Source organism: Xenopus laevis, chromosome 5L (assembly GCF_017654675.1).
Source record: "Xenopus laevis strain J_2021 chromosome 5L, Xenopus_laevis_v10.1, whole genome shotgun sequence".
Lineage (NCBI taxonomy): Eukaryota > Metazoa > Chordata > Amphibia > Anura > Pipidae > Xenopus > Xenopus laevis.
In genome coordinates, this window is record NC_054379.1 from 37,561,849 (window position 1) to 37,586,639 (window position 24,791).

The 24,791-nt window shown below is 39.5% G+C and overlaps 2 protein-coding genes across 3 annotated transcripts in view; both read right to left on the minus strand.

Moving 5' to 3' along the window:
- abhd12.L (abhydrolase domain containing 12 L homeolog) overlaps nucleotides 1–24,746 on the minus strand; it is a 70,821-nt gene extending 46,075 nt beyond the window's left edge. Inside the window, exon 1 of one of the 2 annotated variants that reach the window (XM_018262874.2) lies at nucleotides 24,616–24,746. In XM_018262874.2, coding sequence (XP_018118363.1) covers nucleotides 24,616–24,644 — 29 coding nt within the window. In that variant the 5' untranslated portion in view covers nucleotides 24,645–24,746. Of the gene's footprint in view, nucleotides 1–1,207; nucleotides 1,449–24,615 lie in introns of those variants that run through there. The other variant, XM_018262878.2, reaches the window with a different exon arrangement.
- Nucleotides 13,828–24,631, minus strand: uqcc2.L (ubiquinol-cytochrome c reductase complex assembly factor 2 L homeolog). The gene is given in 2 exon segments (NM_001085916.1): nucleotides 13,828–14,557; nucleotides 24,616–24,631. A coding segment is annotated over 1 exon segment (375 nt). The 5' UTR covers nucleotides 14,449–14,557; nucleotides 24,616–24,631; the 3' UTR covers nucleotides 13,828–14,073.
- Nucleotides 24,747–24,791: the final 45 nt, after the last annotated feature.

Consider the following 24,791-nt stretch of genomic DNA (forward strand, 5'->3'; position numbering starts at 1 on the left):
GTCCCATACTTGTACTATTTTTATATGGGAAAGTATTCATCCCATAGCAGGTGCACACCAATTAACCACTGTCTGTCTTCGTTTATGAAACATTAATGGTGGTTCAGTTGCTATTCAGCAATCGTACAGTATGCAAAACAGTAAACAATATTAGATATTATATTAGATCTTTGAAAGCAAACACACAGTGTTTATCAGTGCAGACCCAAAGGCCGACAAGTCTGATATACATATGGAAACTGCTGAATATAGGGGCTGGGTGGGTGAACCCTGGAGGCAATATTAATGTGTAGTTATTTAAGAGGGGTGCCTGGGATAGTCACTGAACTGTGTTCCATCTGTAGACTGAGCTGAGTACACACAAACACGGCTGCTATCCAATAATTTGTTTGAATTGCTTTGCATAAGGTGCCGTTCTAGATGGGGATGCACCGAATCCAGGATTCGGTTCAGGATTCGGCAGGGATTCAGCCTTTTTCAGCAGGATTCGGCCGAATCCTTCTGTCTGGCCGAACCCTCATTTGCATATGTAAATTAGGGGCGCGTAAGGAAATCACGTGATTTTTCGTCACAAAAGATTTTTTTCCACTTTTTCCTTTCCTGACCCTAATTTGCATATGCAAATTAGGATTCGGTTCGCTATTCCGCCGAATCTTTCAACCAGGATTCTGGGATTCGGCCGAATCCCAAATAGTGGATTCGGTGCATCCCTAGTTCTAGAATAACCAAAACAACCATGAGAGCAAAGTTTTCAGTTATTTGAGCTGAGAAGGTGATGGCACAGAGCCTATACTCAAGCCTATACTAAAAAATTCTAAGATGAAATGAAGCAAAATGAAGTCAATGTTCCCTCAAAGTTGTGCTCACAGCACTCACAAGTAAACAGGGGCTGCACAGCAGGATGATACTGTTACACAAGGGATTTCCAGCTGGGGGTCCAGCCAGTAGCATCAGAGAGGGACTAGTGAGGGGCCCTCATACTGAAAAGTCTGCATCAGTCCCAGCAGAGACTATATGGGGAATATATTGGTGGACTGGCCATGCCAATGAGCAGACAATGAGTGGCAAGCTCAGCAGGAGAGGGGAAGGCTTGGAGGTGCAGTGCAGTGTATCCGTGTGGGATCCAAGAGACTCTATATAAACCACTCTGACAAAAAGCCAACAGAACACAAGCACAAGTGTGTGACAGCCCTTGCCCATTCAGTACCTGCCGAACCTCTTCATGCCGTTGCTGTCGCAGTCGGAGTCGTGTGGAAAATGTGCCTTTGTGCCGGCGATTGTCAGTTTGTGCTTTATACTGCACTCCCTGTCCAGTGGGGCCCTGACAAAGTTCTCATGTTCCGGGGCCCCCGGCTCGCCTCTCTTTCTCATCCCTGGGCAGGTGAAGGGAGCACGGCTGACAGGCTGCGGCAGCTCCAGCACACAACTGCTCTTTCCCCGCTCCCCCTTCCAACACTGATGAGAAGCAAGGGCCCCTCCCCTACACTGTGACCTGCTGCCGGCAGCAACCAATCACGTGAGAGAGGCGGGGGGGGGGGGAAATGCACGGGAACTAGAGCAGGGGCTGCTGCTGCCGAGACTTCACTTCACCACCATCCAAGTCCCCAGGAACTAATCGCTGCTAGGGATGGGTGAATTTGACCTGTTTCGTTAAAAATTTGCCACCGGCGAAATGTCGCAGACGCCCATTAAAGTCTATGTGCGTCTTTTTTTTTTGGACGCACAACGCCATACAAGTCTACGGGCGTAATTTTTGCGGCGAAACAAGGTGAAAAATTTGCCCATCCCTAATCGCTGCACCAAACACACAGGAAAACGATGAGCCTCCAGTACAACTAGGAATTGTGGGAGTTGTAGTTCGGGTTGCCACCTGTTCGGTTTTGACCCGAACACTTTGTTTTTTGGAAGGCCTGTTCGGTTTTCAGCCTTATAAAACCCGATCGATAATCTGGCCAATACATAAAAAGCATTTAAATACTGACATCTCACCTCAACATGGCTTAGTTACTATCAAGTACAGTTCATTTCTTATTATTACAGATACAAAAAAAAAGCAAATCAATCAAAAATAATGGTTTTTTTTTTCTAAATTAGCAATGCTGTATTTCAGAGCTTTCTGGATAACTGATTTCTGTATAATAGATCTCATTCCTGTAATTAAAGGATTGGGCTTAATCATCAAGCAGAATATAGGGTTGCCGCCGGTGTAGTTTTAAACTGGGCATCAACACTTTAAAACATTGTGATAGAAATCCAGCCAGTTGCATCTAAGTAGGGAATCCACTATTTTGGATTCGGCCGAGGCCCCGAATCCTTCACGAAAGATTCGGCCAAATACCCAACCGAATCCGAAATTTGTATATGCAAATTAGGGGTGGAAAGGGGAAAAATTTTTACTTCCTTGTTTTGTGACAAAAACTCACGCAATTTCCCTCCCAGACCCTAATTTGCATATGGCCGGGCAGAAGGATTCGGTCGAATCCTGTTGAAAAAGGCCGAAACCTGAACCAAATCCTGGATTCGGTGCATCCCTACATCTAAGTGATGCAATAACATTTCCCTGGTGTCATAACTCCACCAACATCATTGTGTCCACCTCTGATGTCATCATGCTGGTTCCTGCATCACTGCCCCACCCCTAATGTTTTCTGTCCTGCCCCCCGTGTTCGGGTTTAACCATCAGCAAAGGTGACAACCCTAGATAATGTAACGGGTAATGTCAAATATAAACATTACATAACAATAATGTAATTAAATGCTTACCAACGTCTAGTTACCCATAGCAACCAGATCATTTGTTTTCAAACAGCTGACCTGCTAAGCTGCTCTTGGTTGCTATGGGTTAACAGACACGTCGCTAACCATTAACTGTGTTACCCTATTTGCATATGTAAAAAGAATGGCTTTTAGCCGGCAGCAATGTACAGTCACATGACAGAGCCACATTTAATTTCAGCCCAATCCTCAGTACATCCCCAGCGGTGCATCCAAAATGGACGCTGGGGCGCCCCAATTGGACACTGACCCCTCCGACAACCTCCCCGACCCCTCCTGACAACCTCCCCGACCCCCTCAGACAACCTCCCCGACCACCTCCCGACCGACCGGTCCTTGGGAAAAAAAGTTGGGGACCCCTGTGCTACTGTACATGATAGTGTTTCTTAAAGGGGACATTCTATCAAAAACAAAAATGAAATACATGTTTCCTATATAGGAAAAAAAAGCCTTTTTACAACTTACAGTAATCGACAATGATGTACAGGTATAGGACCGGTTATCCAGAATGCTTGGGACCTGGGGCTTTCCAGATAACAAATCTTTCCATAATTTGGATCTTCATACCTTAAGGGCAGGGGGCACAGGGGTAGATTCAGGGAGATTTATTTGCCTGGCGACTAATTGCCTCTTCTTCGGGACGACAATCTCCCCAAACGGTCTTCCCCCTGCTATAATGAGAAAACGGCGGTGCTTCGATTTCCGAAGTTGCCCAAAGCTTCCTCGTGAGGCAACTTTGAGCGACTTCGGAAATCGAAGCGCTGCAAGTGCATTGCTGCCGGTGATTTTAGCTGGCGGAAGGCAGTTTGAGGAGATTGTCGCCCAAAGAAGAGGTGGTAAATCTCATGGCGACTAAATCTCCCTGAATCTGCCCGTGTGCCCCTGCCCTAAGGGGCTGTTCACCTTTGAAATAACTTTTAGTAAGATGTAGAGAGTGATATTCTGACATAGTTTGCAATTGGTTTGCATTTTTTATTATTGAAAGTTTCTGAGTTATTTAGCTTTTTATTTAGCAGCTCTTCAATTTGCATTGAAAGCGATCTGGTAACTAGGGTTGAAATTAATATTTTTTTATTTATATAATATTCATTGATGTAAATAATAGACTGGAATATGAATAGGAGAGAGCCTGAATAGAAAGATGAGAAATAAAAAGTAGCAATAACAATACATTTGTAGCCTTACTGAGCATTTGATTTTTAAAAGGGGTTAGCGACGCCCATTTGAAAGCTGCAAATAACTATAAAAAATAAATAATGAAAAGTTGCTTTGAATTGGCTATAGAATTCTATAACATACTAAGTTATCTTAAAGTTGAACCACCCCTTTAAGTCTACTAGAAAATCATGTAAACATTAAACACACCCAATGGGCTGGTTTTGCTTCCAATAAGGATTCATTATATCGTAGTTTGGATCAGATTTCCATAATTCGGAGCTTTCTGGATAATGGGTTTCTGGAAAATGAATCCTGTACCTGTACCATTGTTCATCAACCTATAATGATTGACAGTTCTCCCCTCTTCTCTAAGAGTTTTCGATCATAAAAGCGCTGCTCTGGGTTTTGGATCACAGGAAAAAAAAAATTTATCAATTAAGATTTTGATAAAAATTGGAGAAAATGTTCCAGTCGGGGCTGCATTGCATTTATATAGAGCATGATATTCTGAGACAATTTGTAATAGGTTTTCATTTTTTATTTGTAGTTTTCGAATTATTCAACTGTTCGAATTTCGAGCTAATTTTTGTGAAACTTCGAATTTCAAAATTTATCATGTACTGTCTCTTTAAAAATTCAACTTCGACCATTTGCCATCTAAAACCTGCCGAATTGCTGTTTTAGTCTACGGGGGACCTCCTAGAACGTATTTGGAGTCAATTGGTGGGCTTTGAAAAATCGACGTTTTTTGGGGGAATAACTTCAAATTGTACAATTCGAACGTGCTATTACTTTCCTACGATTTGAATACGATTGAGAACGGACCTATTCGATCGAAAAACTTTTTGAATTCGAATTTCGAAGTTTTTCAAATTCGACCCTTGATAAATCTGCCCCTTATTGTTATAGAATGGTCAATTCTAAGCAACTTTTCTATTGGTCTTAATGTTTTCTACTTTTGTTTTTATAGTTTTTGAAATATTTTCCTTCCTCTTCTGACCCCATCTAAAAAAGACAAATGCACTGTACGGCTAGGAATGTATTGTTATTGCTACTTTTTATAACTCATCTTTCTAGCCAGGCCTCTCCTATTCATATTCCTGTCTATTATTCATGTCAGTGCATGGTTTCTAGGGTAACTTGGACCCTAGCAACCAGACTGCAGAAACTGAAAACTGCTGAATAAAAAGCTAAATAACTCAAAAAACACAAATAAAAATTTAAAAACAATTGCAAATTGTCTGATCATACTTCAACAGTTAATTTAAAGGTGAACAGCCGCTTTAAGGTAAAGCACTGCATACCTTGCTAGTACTATATACATAAATGACGATAATAATGATATGCAAGAATAAACATGCCTGCTCATGTGTGTACTGAGTCATATTCCTACCAGGGCCACTATCAGAAATCATGGTGTCCCATGGAACTATGTTAGCAGGCCCCTCCCAACAGGGAACCCCAATTAATAGTCCATTGGCAAGTTTATAGTCTTTATATGCCTATAGGCCTGGATCAGCTACATGCAATGAATGTGCCCTTAGCACATAAACACAGTGGGACTCATTTATCAACACTTTGCAAATTTGCCCATGGGCAGTTACCTATAGCAACCAATCGGTGATTAGATTTTTAAAGCCAGCTGCAAGTAGAACAATGAGTGCAGCAATATTATTGGTTGGCATGGGTTACTGCACATGGGCAAATTTGCCCAGTGTTGATAAAGACCCCCAGTGAAGCCCTGTTATAGTCTCAAGGATATCCAAATAAAAGCAAACATCAAACCAATCAAGAGTTTGTCCTTCATATGTATATATTTCACAGGCATAGTTAAATCCGAGCAACACATTGCATACAGACATAGAGCTGCCTCTGAAAGACCAACGTTTTACTTACTCAAATTCTTATGCAGTTTTTAGATAACAGAAAATACAAATCTGACAGTTTAAATGGTATTTATTTCCCATGGTACAAACAAAGAATTTTTCCACTACTTCATTTTCATATACAAGTACAGGTATGGGAGATGTTATCCAGAATGCTCGTGACCTAGGGTTTTCTGGATAAGGGATCTTTCTGTAATTTGGATCTCCATACCTTAAAGGGGACCCGTCACCCCAAAAAATTTATACAAAATCATATTTTATCACTTTAGTCAAGTACAATTAACTTTAATTACACTATATAAATTATTTGAATCTTGTTTCCGTCAGTCTGGGAATTCACAATTATAGCAAGCAGGCAGGAGCCATTTTGTGGACACTGTTATTAAGGTAAGTCTTGTATCATCTCAGAATCTTGTTTGTGCACCAGGATGGGGGACCTGATGTCCATCCCCATGCCCTGGTTACACAATTAAACAGTAAAGAGAAGGGGGGAATGTGGGAAATGCAGTGACATTTAGGAAGTGCTGAATGGAAAGTGAAAGTAATTGTCTGCCCCGACTCTATGCCTAAGGCATAGAGGAGGGGCAGGCAATATTTGATTGACAGCTGAGATTTTTAAATAAGCTTACAACAGCTCTAAATGCTCTAATAAATAATAGAAATTGGATTTCATGTTTCATTTGAAAAGGAATTTTATTATACAGATTTGTGTGTCTGGGTGACAGGTCCACTTTAAAGGAGTTTGAGATAACTTTTAGTATGATGTAGAGTGTGATATTTTGATACAATTTGCTATTGGTTTTCCTTTTTTATTATTCAAGGTTCCAGAGTTATTTCGATATTTATTCAGTAGCTCTTCAGTTTGCAATTTCAGCAGTCTGGTTGCTGGGGTCCAAATTACCCTAGCAACCATGCATTGATTTGAATAAGAGACTGGAGTATGAATAGTAGAGGCCTGAATACAAATATGAGAAATAAAAATTAGCAATAACAATACTTTTGTGGCTTTACAGAGCATTTGCTTTTTAAATGGGGTCAGCGATGCCAATTTGAAAGCTGGAAAGTCAGAAGAAAAAGGCAAATAATTATAAAACTATATAAAAAAAAAAAAAAAATTAAAACCAATTGAAAAGTTGCTTAGAATTGGCTATTCTATGATATACTAAAAGCTAATTTAAAGGTGAACCATCCATTTAAGTCTACTAGAAATCATTTAAACATAAATTAAACCCAATGGGATTGTTTTGCCTCCAATAAGGATTGATTATATCTTAGCTGAGATCAAGTACAAGGTACTGGTTTATGATTAAAGAGAAAAGGGAAATGGTGCTTAAAAATTTGAATTATTTGATTAAAATGGAGTCTGTGGGAGTAGGACTTTTTGTAATACAGAGCTTTCTGGATAATGGGTTTCTGGATAACGGATCCCATATCTGTAATCATAAATAAATAATGTACTTGAAGGGTGCTGCCAGTGTGCACATTAAATAGTGTGGTGTGCTCAAAATCATTGCTGGTCCAACAATACTTGGAATCCTACGTCCAAGAGATGCTCAAAATGAAGCTACCATACTTCTACTAGCCCTAAGGAGAACTGTGGCACAGTGTATGCTCACCGATTATTTTTGTGCCCAGTCTAAAGTACTGAGAAACAGGTGCCCAAAACAAAGCTGTAAAGGCAAGCCACCCAAATACTGTAAACTTAAAGTTTGAGCATACACCTTGTGCAACTATAAATGGATGCCCAGCACAAAAGGGACTCCAAATTCCAAAAGACAATGAAGACAATATAGTGAGTGTGCGCTTCCTAAATGGACAATAATACAGAAAAGGCTCACCAAAGTTATTTAAATCCGGCCCGTTCCCCACACGCAGAGTCTCTTTGGGAACACATTGTGTCTCCTCTGAGGAAGTGAGATTCTCACGAAACGCGTTAGGCCGAATGTTTCAGTATTAAATGTAAGTCTGGATATTTGTAATAATAAAGCTTAACCAAACCTTCTGAGCCCTTTCTTTGCCCCTTGAAAACGTTTTCCAGCCCACAGAGTTCCGTGATTGATCCCCCTGGAGACCCGTAGTTTATCTGAAACAACCAGAAAGTGAAGGAAGGATCGTGGGCAAGTGGAACAGACAGCAGCAGACTGCACTACGAGAGGGAGAACCCGATTCCTGGGAGCTTGTTTGCCTACATGATCAGTGGGATCCTGCGAGTACAATCTTTAGCAGGGATCTGCTCACTAACATTGCAGCACTACACCAAGTATTCCCTTTCTTGTGTCTTTGAGGATAGTGGAGGAGTGGGAGATATGAGGAATTAATCGATATTCAAAGACACAACGTGTGGGGAACGGGCCAGATTTAAATAACTTTGGTGAACTTTTTCTGTATTATTGTCCATTTAGGAAGGCACCTAAATAAACTGCCACATGTACTGAATATATATATATATATCTCAACATGAAGGGCATTTTCTCCTTGGCTGGAAACGCATACAGTCTGCATTTGACTCGATAAACAAAGTAGCAATATAACAAGCAATACAAAGACAATAATAAGTGAATGCTAGAAGCTGCAGGGTGGAATGCCTGGATATAAAGTGTTACAAGAACCATGCCAGGGAGTCACAGGTTGGATTGTCAGTAATAGGCCCCAGAGAGGATAATTACCAAGGGCGAAGCAAAGACTTGAGCAAAGCCCTGCTTGTATGATGCCAACTATTATGGCAGAAATGTGATTTTTTGCTTGGAATGTGAAAAATAAATACAGTAGGTCACCGTCTGCCACTCATAGAATATGATGCTCTCTAGATATGTACCGAGTCACTGAGGTTTGATGTTCATTCATTCACGCTAAAGGAACGCAGAAAATTAGGTGGAACAAGCCATGCACAGGACACATTAGAAAATAAAAGTTACTATAATATATCTTATTATTTATAAATTAGTGATTTATCACTATTACCCATCAAAAACAGACCAGTAACCAAAAAAAAAAAAAGGAATAGGAATAGAAATTGTACATTTATATTTAAGCTGAAATAACATTTCTAAACAAACATATGAACAAGTTGAAAAAATAATATAACCATTTAACATATAGTTCTAAACATAAATGAGGTAATGAGGGGGGAAAAAAAACAGTTTTACAGGTTTACCATATGTTGAAAAATAAAAATAGTGATTAGGGGCCTGTGTAAAAAAAAAAAAAAAAGGGGCAATCAATTACACACATTTGTGTAAACAGAAGCAGTCATTTAAAAATGCTTTGGGAAAATACATTGCATTTTTTTTTTTAACTTTTGCATTTTCTTACAGAGGAACCTCAGTCAGAATTTACTTGTTGCTTAAATTTTTCTCACAGACTTTAATGGATTACGTGAGGTCTGTAGTGGTGTAAAATAAAGACGTCAATTCCAGCAGTGTAAAATAAAACATACACCTTCTTAATTCACCATTTGTTTTATACAGCTTTTACACCAGGTTTCTAGCATTTTACACAGGCTCCTGATTGCAATGTTTTTGAGCACAGCTTAATGAGCCCGTCGGTGCAGAGGATTTAATGTGGCCCTACAACAGCAGCCCATGGGAATTTCTGTATTTAAAGTGCACATAGAACATTGTAATCAGAATGGTTTTAGTTTCTTACATTTTTGTTATATTTAAATATATTTTGAAAGTCAATTGGCCGTTGTTATAAAAATCTTCATTATTTGTTTAGGCAACAGAATTATTCATAGCTGAAAAATTATTGGTTTGAGGTAATCCCGAATTTCCAGTTATATAGAATTTCCAGTTATGTGTGTGTATATATATATATATATATATATATATATATATATATATATATATATATATAAATAAATATATATATATATATCTCTATCTCAATATACATCTATATCGATCTTTATCTATCCATCTATATTGATCTTTATCTATCCATCTATATCGATCTTTATCTATCCATCTACATCGATCTTTATCTATCCATCTACATCGATCTTTATCTATCCATCTATATCGATCTTTATCTATCCATCTATATCGATCTTTATCTATCCATCTATATCGATCTTTATCTATCTATCTATATCGATCTTTATCTATCTATCTATATCGATCTTTATCTATCTATCTATATCGATCTTTATCTATCTATCTATCTCGATCTTTATCTATCTATCTATCTCGATCTTTATCTATCTATCTATCTATCTATCTCGATCTTTATCTATCTATCTCGATCTTTATCTATCTATCTATATCGATCGATCTCTCTCTCTCTCTATATAGAGATATATTTCTCTCTCACTCTCTCTCTCTATTTATGAATAGTGCATTATCTCACTTGCTCCCCCACTTTATTTCATCCAAGTATTATGTAGCTAAATAGAATTGAAATATTTACTTATTGGGGAGGGAAAAAAGGTTTAGTGCAAACACCAACAACTCCAGCCCACTACTTGTAATTATTATACAATGCCATTCTGATCAGGGGCAAAGCCTAAAGCTGACATTGAAATACATTTTTGCCCCATGCACTATATAGTCAACACTGGTTTGATGGTGGTGAAATCTTAGGCTAGGGCCAGACATTGCGGATCTCAACATGCGGAGAAATGTGTTTCACCACCAAAATCCACCGCGTCTGGCTGCACCCGAGCCAAGGCAATTTATTTGGGTGCAGGTACTTGGAACAGCAGATGAGCAGTGGAGAAATGCAGGCCGAGATCCGTAAGGTCTGGCCCTAGTCTAAAGGAGTCTAGCTCATCCACCCATGTATCAAAGACGAGAGCATTTTAAACTATATTTTGCTAGGAAAAAGCGGCAGAGAAAAAAAATGCAAAAAAAAAGAAAAAACAAGTTCAGGTTAGGCTAAATTAGTGCTGTAGTCACAATGCATTTCTCTGAGGGAATAGGAGTTGGCAAAGATGCCGTTGATAAGGTGATGTAAACAAGCACACCATAGAGAAAAGCTGCAGTATCTAGGGAACACCCAGACACAAAGTATGCAAGATGTTCCCGATGCTCAGCTATTTGGAAATACAGTGAAACCTCAAATATTCATCCCCTGATTTTGAGTTTTCCCACATTTTACATTGTTGTTTTGTCACCTGCATTATTCATTCCATATAATAAAAATTCTCAGAAACAAAGATATCCGTGTGGGTTTATTAAAAGAGTAGTCACTTCAACTGTAACATTTTGGGGGACAATTCCTAAGGTTAGAGTTGTTTTTTCCACGAAAATTCGAGTTTTCAAGTAGTCTTTTTTTTAGGCAAAACTCAAATTTTCGGGTTGAGCCAAAAAAACTTGAATATCCAAGATTTATTATACATTGACCCTGGTAATAGCTTGAATGCAAAAATACACCACCTAAAACCTGTCGAGGTCATGTAGGAGTCAATAGCCTTTTTTCCTGAAGCGTTTTGCCTGAAAACTTGAATGATTACAGCGTTTTGAGGGTTTTTTTGACTGAAGTTTTCAGGATAAGGGACTCAAACTCTCATATTTGGGTTTTTGCCATTCAGGTTTTTTTTTTAAAAAAAGTTTTGGAGTGCATTCGAGGTAAAGAAAAAAGTCTCTAACAGTCGGCCTATGATAAATAACCCCCTTCATGTACAGTTACAGTCCCCAAAGTCAGTGGGTCATACGATAATTGCCAAAAGGCCTTGGGTAGCCAAAACATTATCTATTATCGCTGTAATAAATATAGGAGCACTCCACAAGAATTAACTCATCCATCAGGCCGTGGTTCTTTTTTTATTAGCAAGTGATGTGTTTTGGCTTGAGAGGTCGTCACTTCACCATGAACTGACTTGGTTGGTACTCTCCGCATTATACTCCTATACATCATCCAGGGATTCCAGATTTTGTTTTTTAAGTGTCTTAATATCTCCAATAATAGAAGATTGTCCAGTTGTGACTTGTTTAGCAACTGAAAAGTTTTGGGCAATGCATTTCCATGGACATTTATGTCCACCAGAGATCCTTTTATTTAGGAGAGCCACTTCTGTTTTTTTCCCCAATGATAAACCTGTGACATCCAAAACCAAGTTGTTTTCAGGCACTCCCACCATCATTCACAGTTCCAAAAACATACTGGAGATGACAAGGAATACCACTTATTCCGAGGAAAGTACCACTGATGAATCATATTTGATTTTGATTCAACAAACGGAGGGCTTCAGTTTGTCTGAAATCAATTCAAACCCATAATATCTTTAGATGACTTTAGACCACTCAACAACTGAAGTGGACATTGTTTTTCTCATGCTGAGTTTTTTGGTAAGGACTTTGATGATTTGCATATGCAAATTAGAGCTTATTCAGAATTCAGGTGAATTTGGTCTTATCCAGCAAGTGTCTATAGATTATAAATTATAAACCTATGGATTTAGCACATTTGAGGTATTGAATTTAAAGGCATGATCTAATTACAATATTTTTTCTATTTAATTAAATGTATTTTAACAAAATATTAAAATATTGCACGTGTGTGTACATGACAGGTATTTTAAAACACCAGCATCCTTCATGCACAGCATTGTACTTAATGGGGCCATTGTCATAAAAGCTATTCAAGAAATAGGACCCTCAGGAAGGCATTAAAGCAACAGTAACACCAAAAAAGGAAATTGAAAAAAGCTATATGGCACAGGATAAATAGTGGATAACAGATAAGCTCTGGAAAACATAATGGGGTTATCTGCTATGTGCTATGTAACCTGAGCCTTTTCTCATTTGAATGGGTACCCCCACTGCTACACAGCAGCTTATTTAAATCAACAATAGTAGTGTTTATGAAGCAAACACAGCAGTTTTACCAGTACAGGGCATCGCTTTTACCAGTACAGGGATTCTGCCTACCTCTTGTGCTGGCCCTAATAAATATATTTTGCCAAGCATTAAACAGAAAATGGTAAACTTTTAAATGGTTCCTTCAAGGCACAATAAACTTGAGTCAGCTCTGATGCTCTAATCGATGAATCTGGATAGTTTTTATGGTATTTGCTGGAAAAAGAATGATAAAAAGCAGTCATAAAAAAAAGCACCTCACTGAGGAAGACACATTCACAGCCAGGATAATCAGCTGGACCACTGTGAGTCAAAACTGGTGTAAAGTCAGCCAGCTACTTGATCTGAGGCTTAATTTTCCATCTGCTTCTATTTAGTGTTTCCAAATATTATTAGTAGGCCCTCATATAACCAGTTGCTGTATTGCTACTATCCAAGATGGTTATCCCAGCAAACCAGTAAAGGTGGCAACACAGTAGGTCAGTGCAATGTACAGGTACTTGGCCCTGGGTCCAGGTTTTTATAAGCAAACATACTGTATGCACATGGTGGAATATCCAAAAGTTTTCTTTTTTGGCTACAGTGCCACTTACTGTTATATATTTTACTAAAACCATCCAGTATATAGTTTTCTGTTCATCAATTGTTGCAACCAGTTCACAGGTTGGCAGTATTGTCACTTAGTTACTAGGACCTATGGTAACAAAATTTGAAGTAGCCCCAAAATGTTGAGCATAACCCAGTCACATATTCTACCATTTTTATGGCAGTTTTTATTATTAGCTTAATGGGGTACATACAGTAGCTCGTAGTCAATGCAAATATATCTATTTATGTAAATAAGATTCTTTTTGCAGAATGAACTATGCCACTCTGTCATACTGAACATATTTATATTTTGGTGGACATAAGTGGTCTGCAAAATACATGAATATTTATATTCTAGGTTAATAATGTAAATGATTACATCCGTTTGCACTGATCATTTACATAATAAACTCCAATAAGCAGGGCCCTCTTTGCCTCCAGATACGAGCAGTGTGTGCGTAACTTGTATTTTTGCTGTCCATACATTTCTTTGTACAGCACTTTGGAACAACAAAAACAATAATAATGCCACTGACTGATTAAAGGGATCGCTGCAGTGAGGTAAGACCTGGACATAAAAATAAAGGTCAGAATTGTCCAAGGTTACTGCGTTTTCTGAAACGTTTTGTTTGCAAACTTTAAAATTTATTGGCAAACCACTAAATACATTTCCAGGTGTAACTTGTACATGTCAATGTAAGGGAGTTGTCAAATTCAAGATAAATACACCTACAGCAACACCAAGGCCCTTCCATGTTCCTATAACATTATTCAATAACTTGAGTAAAACTTCTGGGAAAGTGCCTGTGTACTGGTAGATTCTTTATATGTGGTAGACGGCAAATAGATAGGAAGTGGATTTGTGCTTTTCAGTTATTCTCCTCTGCGGGTTTAACATTAAACTTATCTCTAAGTCTCTTCCACATTCCCTTTTTTATCTGTTCCATCTGTTTCAGGTTGTCAGATGCCAGCACCATTCGATATTCTTCCGCTGTGACCTCAGTGAAGCTTGTATCTTGAAGCCGAGGATACTTCTCTCTGTAGTGGTTTGTATTCATTCTGTTCAGACTAGCACACATTTCATCGCAGGCATCTGAATTATACACCTGGGTGCGCTCGCCCTCACGAAAGGCTTGCGCTACCCGTTGTCTTATATACGCACCCAGGTCCCGGCCAACTCTTGTCTCATCCACTGGCCATTCCTCGCATAATTTCAAGAAACTACGGTACCGTAAAGACGCCATCTTCTCACGGCCTTATTTTATGGATATGAAAGCTGGATGATGAAGAAGCAGGGCCAGAAAGCAGTACTGTTGCCTCTAAGCTTTCGAGTTAGTGGAGGTTTTGCGAATACTGCAGACGGGAAGGAAAACAAATTAATCCGAGACTTAATCAAGCCTTACCAACTAGAAGAACAAATGACCAGTGGTCTGATTTAGGACCTAGTAAGAAAAGTTCCAGTTAATTGGAAGATGATTATATTTGGAAATGATGAATTCAGAAGATAGGACGTTCTGGGAAAAACATTATTCATATGGACCACCAAAACCAACTTGACAGAGAGTAATAATTATGATACTGTGTTTTTAATAGCAGGAATAAAAACATCTTATAGTTACTGGGCTTTGTCCTATATTTCTGGCACTTTTCAGTGGTTACTGCAAAAGAATCACAACTGACTGTATATGAGAATTTCAAGGATACATTTCAAGGACTTGATTTGTATACACAATCTAGAACTATAGTATCTGCCTAGCCCCAGCGATGGGCCCTAGTGGATAACAACAGTTGTAGCTAAATAACAGGCAAAGTTCAAACAATAGTACAGAACCCCACTGAAAACATGTTAGGGCAAGGTCAGACGTGGCGTTTTGCAGCGTTTTTATGTTGCGTTTTTAAAAAAGAACAGCCAGGCGTAAATACACATAAACTGCACTACCACTGAAACAAATGGAAAACGCACTATGGCAATTCACACAGGGCACTTGCAAGCTGAAATCCACCACAGGACACCAGTATTGGCGTTTTTTAACAGAAACGCCAATACGTCAAGAAACTACCAAATCAATAGACTATGGGATCTGCACGTTTGAAACCACACTTTGCGTAAATACGCAGCGTATTTTAAATATGGCGTCCAAATTCTCAATGAGAACAATGATAAGTGCATGTTGGGAAAATAATCCTACGTGCAGAAAAACGCATGCTGACGGTCGCATGTGGTTTCAGTGGCGTATTTACGCCTGGCTGTTTTTTCTTCTTCTAATTCATTTTAAACTTCGAGAGTAATTTCGCTTGGATTTCATCGACTAGGCCCTAGGCATCAAGTGCAAACTGCTCTCTTGAAGCAAGCCAATGGGGGGAAGCACTATTAGTCCCTTTGCTTTCACTTTCCAACAATGTACGCAAGGTGGATATGTGAGTAAATTTAAAAAAAAGTTTACTTCTCCTTTAAAAGCAGAATGCCAAAACAATCATTGTGGGCCCAATATGTCAAATGGCCTAGTGCTCCCTGACAGCAAACATTTACCTGCCATACCTCACTAAGCATCAATTATCATAGTGTCCTGTGACTACAATGGTGCATTACCAGTCCTGCTGTGTAGAAATAAAGACAAACAGAATTAATAGCAAATGGAGAGCACACCAAATCTTTCAAAAAGTAATATGAGAATACCCTTGACAATGGCCTTGGAGCCGAAACGTTGGGGCCATTCTCATTTTGCTGGTAGGTGTATCCGCTCCTTGTTGATGTTTTGCTTGCTATGTATAATTAACCCTTTAAGTGCCACAGAACGTAGAATCTACGTTCTGTGGATCAAAGGACCAAAGTGCCACAGATCGTAGATTCTACGTTCTGCAGCACTTCCGGGTTTGCGAGCGGAGGAGCGGCTGTTAGAGCCGCTCGCTCCGCTCCTTCACGATCCCCTGCCCCTAGACAACGAGCAGAGCAGGGGATCGTGTGGCCCCTGGGGCGCGATCGCCCAGGGGCCCCAAAGCAGCAGCAGGGACGCGTTTCCTATGCGTCCTGCTGCTGCCTGCGCTGCACTTCCGCCCAGCTCCGCCCCCCATGGCTGCTGACCGTTGGAGCTGGAGATCTGCTGCGTGGGACCCTTTCTCATGGATCTGATGCATCTACCCCAGGTAAGTGTAACATTTACACACAAAAACACACAAACACACCAACACACACTTATTACAGTAATATACACTTACATTCACACTTACACACACTCACACATAGATTTTTGGGGATTGGGGGGGGTCACACACACTCACAGCACCCATGTACACTTGCACACGCGCACACGTGCAAATAACATGCAATTTACCCGTTGTGCACACGCATATGTACATATATGGCTTTGTGGCTTTTTTTTTTTTTCTTATCGCATCGTCTCTTTTTGGGCTAAAAAAAATGTTTTATTGCCGTTCCGAATAGCGTATTCGCTAACCGTACTGTGCAATAGTTTTTGTATGTTATTTTGGTGGTTATATTGCAATTTTGGGTATTTTGGTGCATTTTTAGCCATTTTATTGAATTTTTTGCCATTTTATTGCATTTTCAGCTCTGCATTTGTGTTGTTCACTTGTTTCTGTCCGTATAATCGATTTGGCCCAGCCACAATATTCAAACGGTAATTCTGGTAGCCGATTACACTAGTGTGGAAAAAAAAGCATTGATTTTTGTGGTTTTATTAGTTTTTGGTAATTTATTTGCATTTCACACTGTTCTGTGTTAGTTTGTTTTGCCTATGTAAATTTTATCTACTATATATCCATTTGTGGGTCTCTGTGCGCCACATAGTATGGTATATCTATGCATATTGGGCATCAAAGTGTTCAGTAGACCCCTGTCGTTCATATTTAGGATGTTTTATGCTGATACGTTACGAAATGTGGGGCATATAATGGGGTAAAATTCAAGCTTTGTGACGATTTTCAGAAATTTGATAAAAACCGTTATGTTCAGCATTGCTTTGTAGTTTGGCAGTTTGCAGTAGAAACACTTATTTACGCATTTTGGATTCGTCAGAATGTGTACTTTCTGAAAATATATGGTTTTCTGGGGTCTCTGTACTGTTAGGGGGGTCTAATGTCGCATATTACACACACCAGGTGCTTATATTGCAGCAGCCAGCGCGCGTCAGCCGTGAAAATGTATATACACTATTGTCATTTGGGGGTCTCTGTGCGCCACATAGTTTGGTATATCTATGCATATTGGGCATCAAAGTGTTCAGTAGACCCCTGGCGTTCATATTCAGGATGTTTTATGCTGATAAATTACGAAATGTGGGGCATATAATGGGGTAAAATTCAAGCTTTGTGACGATTTTCAGAAATTTGATAAAAACCGTTATGTTCAGCATTGCTTTGCAGTTTGGCAGTTTGCAGTAGAAACACTTATTTACCCATATTGGATTCGTCAGAATGTGTACTTTCTGAAAATATATGGTTTTCTGGGGTCTCTGTACTGTTAGGTGGTCTAATGTCGCATAATACACACACCGGGTGGTTATATTGCTGCAGCCAGCGCGTCAGCCGTGAAAATGTCTATACATATTGTCATTTGGGGGTCTCTGTGCGCCACATAGTTTGGTATATCTATGCATATTGGGCATCAAAGTGTTCAGTAGACCCCTGGCGCTCATATTTAGGATGTTTTATGCTGATAAGTTACGAAATGTGGGGCATATAATGGGGTAAAATTCAAGCTTTGTGACGATTTTCAGAAATTTGATAAAAACCGTTATGTTCAGCATTGCTTTGCAGTTTGACAGTTTGCAGTAGGAACACATATTTACCCATATTGGATTCGTCAGAATGTGTACTTTCTGAAAATATATGGTTTTCTGGGGTCTCTGTACTGTTAGGGGGGTCTAATGTCGCATATTACACACACCGGGTGCTTATATTGCAGCAGCCAGCGCGCGTCAGCCGTGAAAATGTATATACACTATTGTCATTTGGGGGTCTCTGTGCGCCACATAGTTTGGTATATCTATGCATATTGGGCATCAAAGTGTTCAGTAGACCCCTGGCGCTCATATTTAGGATGTTTTATGCTGATAAGTTACGAAATGTGGGGCATATAATGGGGTAAAATTCAAGCTTTGTGACGATTTTCAGAAATTTGATAAAAACCGTTATGTTCAGCATTGCTTGGCAGTTTGGCAGTTTGCAGTAGAAAGACTTATTTACCCATATTGGATTCGTCAGAATGTGTACTTTCTGAAAATATATGGTTTTCTGGGGTCTCTGTACTGTTAGGTGGTCTAATGTCGCATAATACACACACCGGGTGGTTATATTGCAGCAGCCAGCGCGTCAGCCGTGAAAATGTCTTTACATATTGTCATTTGGGGGTCTCTGTACACCACATAGTTTGGTATATCTATGCACATTGGGCATCAAACTGTTTAGTAGACCCCTATGTTTATATTTAGGATGCTTTATGCTGGTAATGATACATGGACAATACGATGCTGGAAAGTTGAAGCTTTGAGGCAATTTTCAGAATATTTTACCAAAACCGCCAAATTTGGCAAAGCCTTGCGACTCAGTAGTTTGGGGCAGAAAGGCATGGGTACCCATTTTAGATTCGGTAGAATGTGTACTTTCCAAAAATATATGGGTTTGGGGGGTAAACATATATTTCTGTGTTTTTACCCCACAAAAATGCAGTCAATGTGTTGATTTTTCATTAGCTGAAGTTACCCACAGGACAATTTGTATGCGCTAACTTCATTTTGGGGCCTCTAAATGCCATATACTTTGGTAAACCTATGCACAGTGGGCACCAAACTGTTTGGAGGACCCCTGGCAATCACAATTTGGGTGCTTTTTTGTGTTACGTAATGATACATGGGCGATATGATGCTGGAAAGTTGAAGCATTGAGGCAATTTTCAGATATTTCACAAAAACCATTAATTTTGGGAAAGCCTTGCGACTCAGTAGTTTGGAGCAATAAGGCATGGGTACCCATTTTAGATTCTGTAGAATGTGTAATTTCCAAAAATGTATGGGTTTGGGGGGTAAACATATATTTCTGTGTTTTTACCCCACAAAAATGCAGTCAATGTGTTGATCTTTCATTAGCTGAAGTTACCCACAGGACTATTTGTATGCGCTAACTTCATTTTGGGGCCTCTAACTGCCAGATACTTTGGTACACCTATGAACAATGGCCACCAAACTGTTCGGAGGAACCCTGGCAATCATATTTAGGGTGCTTTTTTTTGGTGCGTAACGATACATGGGTGATATGGTGCTGAGAAGTTGAAGCTTTGAGGCAATTTTCAGATATTTCACCAAAACCGACAATTGTGGGAAAGCCTTGCGACTCAGTAGTTTGGAGCAGAAAGGCATGGGAACCCATTTTAGATTCGGTAGAATGTGTTCTTTCCAAAAATATATGGGTTTGGGGGGTAAACATATATTTCTGTGTTTTTACCCCACAAAAATGCAGTCAATGTGTTGATTTTTCATTAGCTGAAGTTACCCACGGGACTGTTTGTATGCGCTAACTTCATTTGGGGCCTCTAAATGCCAGATACTTTGGTAAACCTATGCACAGTGGGCACCAAAACTGTTTGGAGGACCCCTGGCAATCACAATTTGGGTGCTTTTTTGTGATACATAACGATACATGGGTGATATGGTGCTGGGAAGTTGAAGGTTTGAGGCAATTTTCAGATATTTCACCAAAACCGACAATTTTGGGAAAGCCTTGCGACTCAGTAGTTTGGAGCAGAAAGGTATGAGTACCCATTTTAGATTCAGTAGAATGTGTACTTTCCAAAAATGTATGGGTTTGGGGGGTAAACATATATTTCTGTGTTTTTACCCCAGAAAATGCAGTCAATGTGTTGATTTCTCATTAGATGAAGTTACCCACAGGACTATTTGTATGCGCTAACTTCATTTTGAGGCCTCTAACTGCCAGATACTTTGGTAAACCTATGAACAATGGCCACCAAACTGTTTGGAGGAACCCTGGCAATCATATTTAGGGTGTTTTTTCTTGGTGCGTAACGATACATGGGTGATATGGTGCTGAGAAGTTGAAGCTTTGAGGAAATTTTCAGATATTTCACCAAAACCGACAATTGTGGGAAAGCCTTGCGACTCAGTAGTTTAGACCAGAAAGGCATGGGTACCCATTTTAGATTCGGTAGAATGTGTACTTCCCAAAAATATATGGGTTTTGGGGGGTAAACATATATTTCTGTGTTTTTACCCCACAAAAATGCAGTCAATGTGTTGATTTTTCATTAGCTGAAGTTACCCACGGGACTGTTTGTATGCGCTAACTTCATTTTGGGGCCTCTAAATGCCAGATACTTTGGTAAACCTATGCACAGTGGGCACCAAACTGTTTGGAGGACCCCTGGCAATCACAATTTGGGTGCTTTTTTGTGATACATAACGATACATGGGTGATATGGTGCTGGGAAGTTGAAGGTTTGAGGCAATTTTCAGATATTTCACCAAAACCGACAATTTTGGGAAAGTCTTGCGACTCAGTAGTTTGGAGCAGAAAGGTATGGGTACCCATTTTAGATTCAGTAGAATGTGTACTTTCCAAAAATGTATGGGTTTGGGGGGTAAACATATATTTCTGTGTTTTACCCCACAAAAATGCAGTCAATGTGTTGATTTCTCATTAGATGAAGTTACCCACAGGACTATTTGTATGCGCTAACTTCATTTTGAGGCCTCTAACTGCCAGATACTTTGGTAAACCTATGAACAATGGCCACCAAACTGTTTGGAGGAACCCTGGCAATCATATTTAGGGTGTTTTTTCTTGGTGCGTAACGATACATGGGTGATATGGTGCTGAGAAGCTGAAGCTTTGAGGAAATTTTCAGATATTTCACCAAAACTGACAATTGTGGGAAAGCCTTGCGACTCAGTAGTTTGGAGCAGAAAGGTATGGGTACCCATTTTAGATTCAGTAGAATGTGTACTTTCCAAAAATGTATGGGTTTGGGGGGTAAACATATATTTCTGTGTTTTTACCCCACAAAAATGCAGTCAATGTGTTGATTTCTCATTAGATGAAGTTACCCACAGGACTATTTGTATGCGCTAACTTCATTTTGAGGCCTCTAACTGCCAGATACTTTGGTAAACCTATGAACAATGGCCACCAAACTGTTTGGAGGAACCCTGGCAATCATATTTAGGGTGTTTTTTCTTGGTGCGTAACGATACATGGGTGATATGGTGCTGAGAAGTTGAAGCTTTGAGGAAATTTTCAGATATTTCACCAAAACTGACAATTGTGGGAAAGCCTTGCGACTCAGTAGTTTGGACCAGAAAGGCATGGGTACCCATTTTAGATTCGGTAGAATGTGTACTTCCCAAAAATATATGGGTTTTGGGGGTAAACATATATTTCTGTGTTTTTACCCCACAAAAATGCAGTCAATGTGTTGATTTTTCATTAGCTGAAGTTACCCACGGGACTGTTTGTATGCGCTAACTTCATTTTGGGGCCTCTAAATGCCAGATACTTTGGTAAACTTATGAACAATGGCCACCAAAATGTTCAGAGGAACCCTGGCAATCATATTTAGGGTGCTTTTTCTTAGTACGTAATGATACATGGGTGATATGGTGCTGGGAAGTTTAAGGTTTGAGGCAATTTTCAGATATTTCACCAAAACCGACAATTTTGGGAAAGCCTTGCGACTCAGTAGTTTGGAGCAGAAAGGCATGGGTACCCATTTTAGATTCTGTAGAATGTGTACTTTCCAAAAATATATGGGTTTGGGGGGTAAATATATATTTCTGTGTTTTTACCCCACAAAAAATGCAGTCAATGTGTTGATTTCTCAGTAGCTGAAGTAAAGTCCTGAACAATTTGGATGTGCTAACTTCATATTGGTGTCTCTAAATGCCAGATACTTTGGTAAACCTATGCATAATTGGTGTCAAACTGTTCAGTGGACCCCTGGCAATCATATTGCAGGTGCTTTTTCTTGGTACCTAATATAGTTTGGGATATGCGGAGCAGCAAAATAAAACCTTTGAAATGATTTTTCAAAATTTTGAATTTTATTTTGAAAAACCGCTATGTTCAGACAAGCTTTTCTGTTTGGTAGTTGGGAGTAGAGAGACATAGTTACCCATTTTGTAATCGGCAGAATGTGTACTTTTCAAAAATGTATGGTTTTCTGGGGTAAACCTATGGTTTCAGGATTTTTTGCCTTGGAATCTAAAGCATGCCGTTTTCTGCCTTAGTGCTTTCAAAATTCAGTAATATACTGCCGGGAGTTTTTGCTGTACAGAAGTCCTAAATCTCCCTAAAACTATACATATCTGGTATTGGCACGTTCGAGAGACATAAGGCTTTCCAAATCAGTTGGATATTCATCTGTAAAATGAAATATTTTTCTGGTATAAATTGATATACGATGAAAAATGGTAATTTTTCTTTTTTTTTTGGTATTTAGCACTATAAATTTTTTTGCACAGGTGGAAATACATTTCCTAGGAAAACTATAGGTTTCCCCTCAGAAAATGCCCTTAAAGTGAGAGAGCACAAAATGCTTAAAAACGGCTGGCATTTCGCGTAACCAAAATGTGAAATTCTGCTGGCACTTAAAGGGTTAATGGGTGTTAGACATTGTTTATTGTTTTTGATGTTGTACATATTATGGCATTTGTTCTATGGCGTTGTTTATGTGAATTTTTTCTGCATAAAAGTAAAACAAAACTTTTTTAAAACCACTCGAGTTCGCTAAATTGTGTTTTTTTGCCTGTGCGAACATATGGACAAATTGCATAGAAATAAAGAACAAGCCAGTTGTCCAAATCAATCCACACCAGACCAATACCAGAATCTAACGGACAGATCACACCCTTATCAATAATGCTGTGCAGGGCTTCCTATGAGGATTACAGCCCTGTCCCACCAAAGAATCAAATACCAAACGCCCAATGTCACAAGAATAAATAAATAATCAAACTACAAAGGTTGCACTGATTGCAATTCGACTTAAAGGGGTTGTTCACCTTTGAGCTAACGTTTAGTATGATGTAGAGCAGGAGTGCCTGTACTTTACTAATGCGAGGTGTACTTTTAGTCATGATTTCCCATTATGATCTACCTTATGATCATCCATAAAAGCATTGTTAGCATTCTGTTCCATTGAAAATATTACTTAAATGTTGATTAAATATCTGAATGAAAAGCATGAAATGTTTGATGACAGTGCCTTGAGATCTACTGTAAATGCCGATCTACCTTTTGGGCACCCCTGATGTAAAGAGTCATATTCTGAGACACCTTGCAATAAGCTTTCATTAATTATTATTTGTAGTTTTTGACTTATTTAGCAGTGACTTATTTCAGTAGTCTGGTTGCTAGAGTCCAAATTACCATAGCAACCATGCATTGATTTAGAATGAGAGACTGGAATAGGAGAGGGCCTGATAGTAACAAAAAGTATTAACTAAAACATACTAAAAGTTCACTTAAAGGCGAAACACCCCATTAAATACAATCAGTGCAGGCAACTAGTGATGTGCAGGTCAGGGTTTCCCTGACCCGCACCCGACCCTAACCTGCCCTAATACCTGCGGGTCCTTTTATAGACCCACACCGCCAATGGCATCACAAAAGGAGCTGGGCGAGCAGAAGCAACACTATAAAACCGGAACCCGGAAATCAGATGCCGGCATTTGAAGGTGGCGGGTGGGGAGAGCAGGAGAAAAGCTCAACCCGCACCGCACCACACCCCGCGAGGAGCACTGCGAGGTCGACCCGAACCCGCCCGACCCTCAGCCAACATTACAAGTCCCTGAATTTTCAAGCGGTAACACTACTGTAGCCTTCTCTGAGATAAGTGAGCAAAGCAAATGTTTAGAAGGGTGAACCCAAAAAGTTAAAAGTCTTCTGTTCTGGAGAATGCAAATCTTTTCATTCAACAATAACACAAACAGGCAGCTTTATCAAAATGCAAGATTAGCGTTTACCACAGAAAAGCTCACCCACTTTCGATTCATTACTATGGGATCTTTATAAGTGTATGTATTAATGGGTGAAATGTCACCATTTTATAAACATGCACCTAAAAAAAACCCATAGAAATGAATGGAAAGTGGGTGAGCTATTCTGTGGTAAACCCTTGTCTCACATTTTGATAAATCTGCCCCAACAGAGTATCAGGCAAGTGATAAGAGCCTTGTCACATCACTGTGTGTGTAAAATATAAACCTTCTCACAATGCAAGTGACTTGTGGCCCCAAAATCCCTATGTAAACTCTTATCCAGGTTTTCTTGGGGGCCAGGCCCTCAACTACAAGTGTTGGAATATGTCACAGTTAACATTCAAAGCATCAACACGTTTCCAATTCATGGAATAAGAATAACTATTCCCCAGAGTTGCTCACCTGCCAATTCTAGAACAGTAGCCACGCATTGAAGCCACCAGTTCGGTCACACGCCTTTACATAACAATTGTCTCCCCGCAGCAGCCGTACGCAGCGGTCTGTCTTTTCATTGGTGGAAAGGTATTTCGCGGCCGACGCGCATAACCTTAACGTTGACAGACTCCGCGGCCATCTTA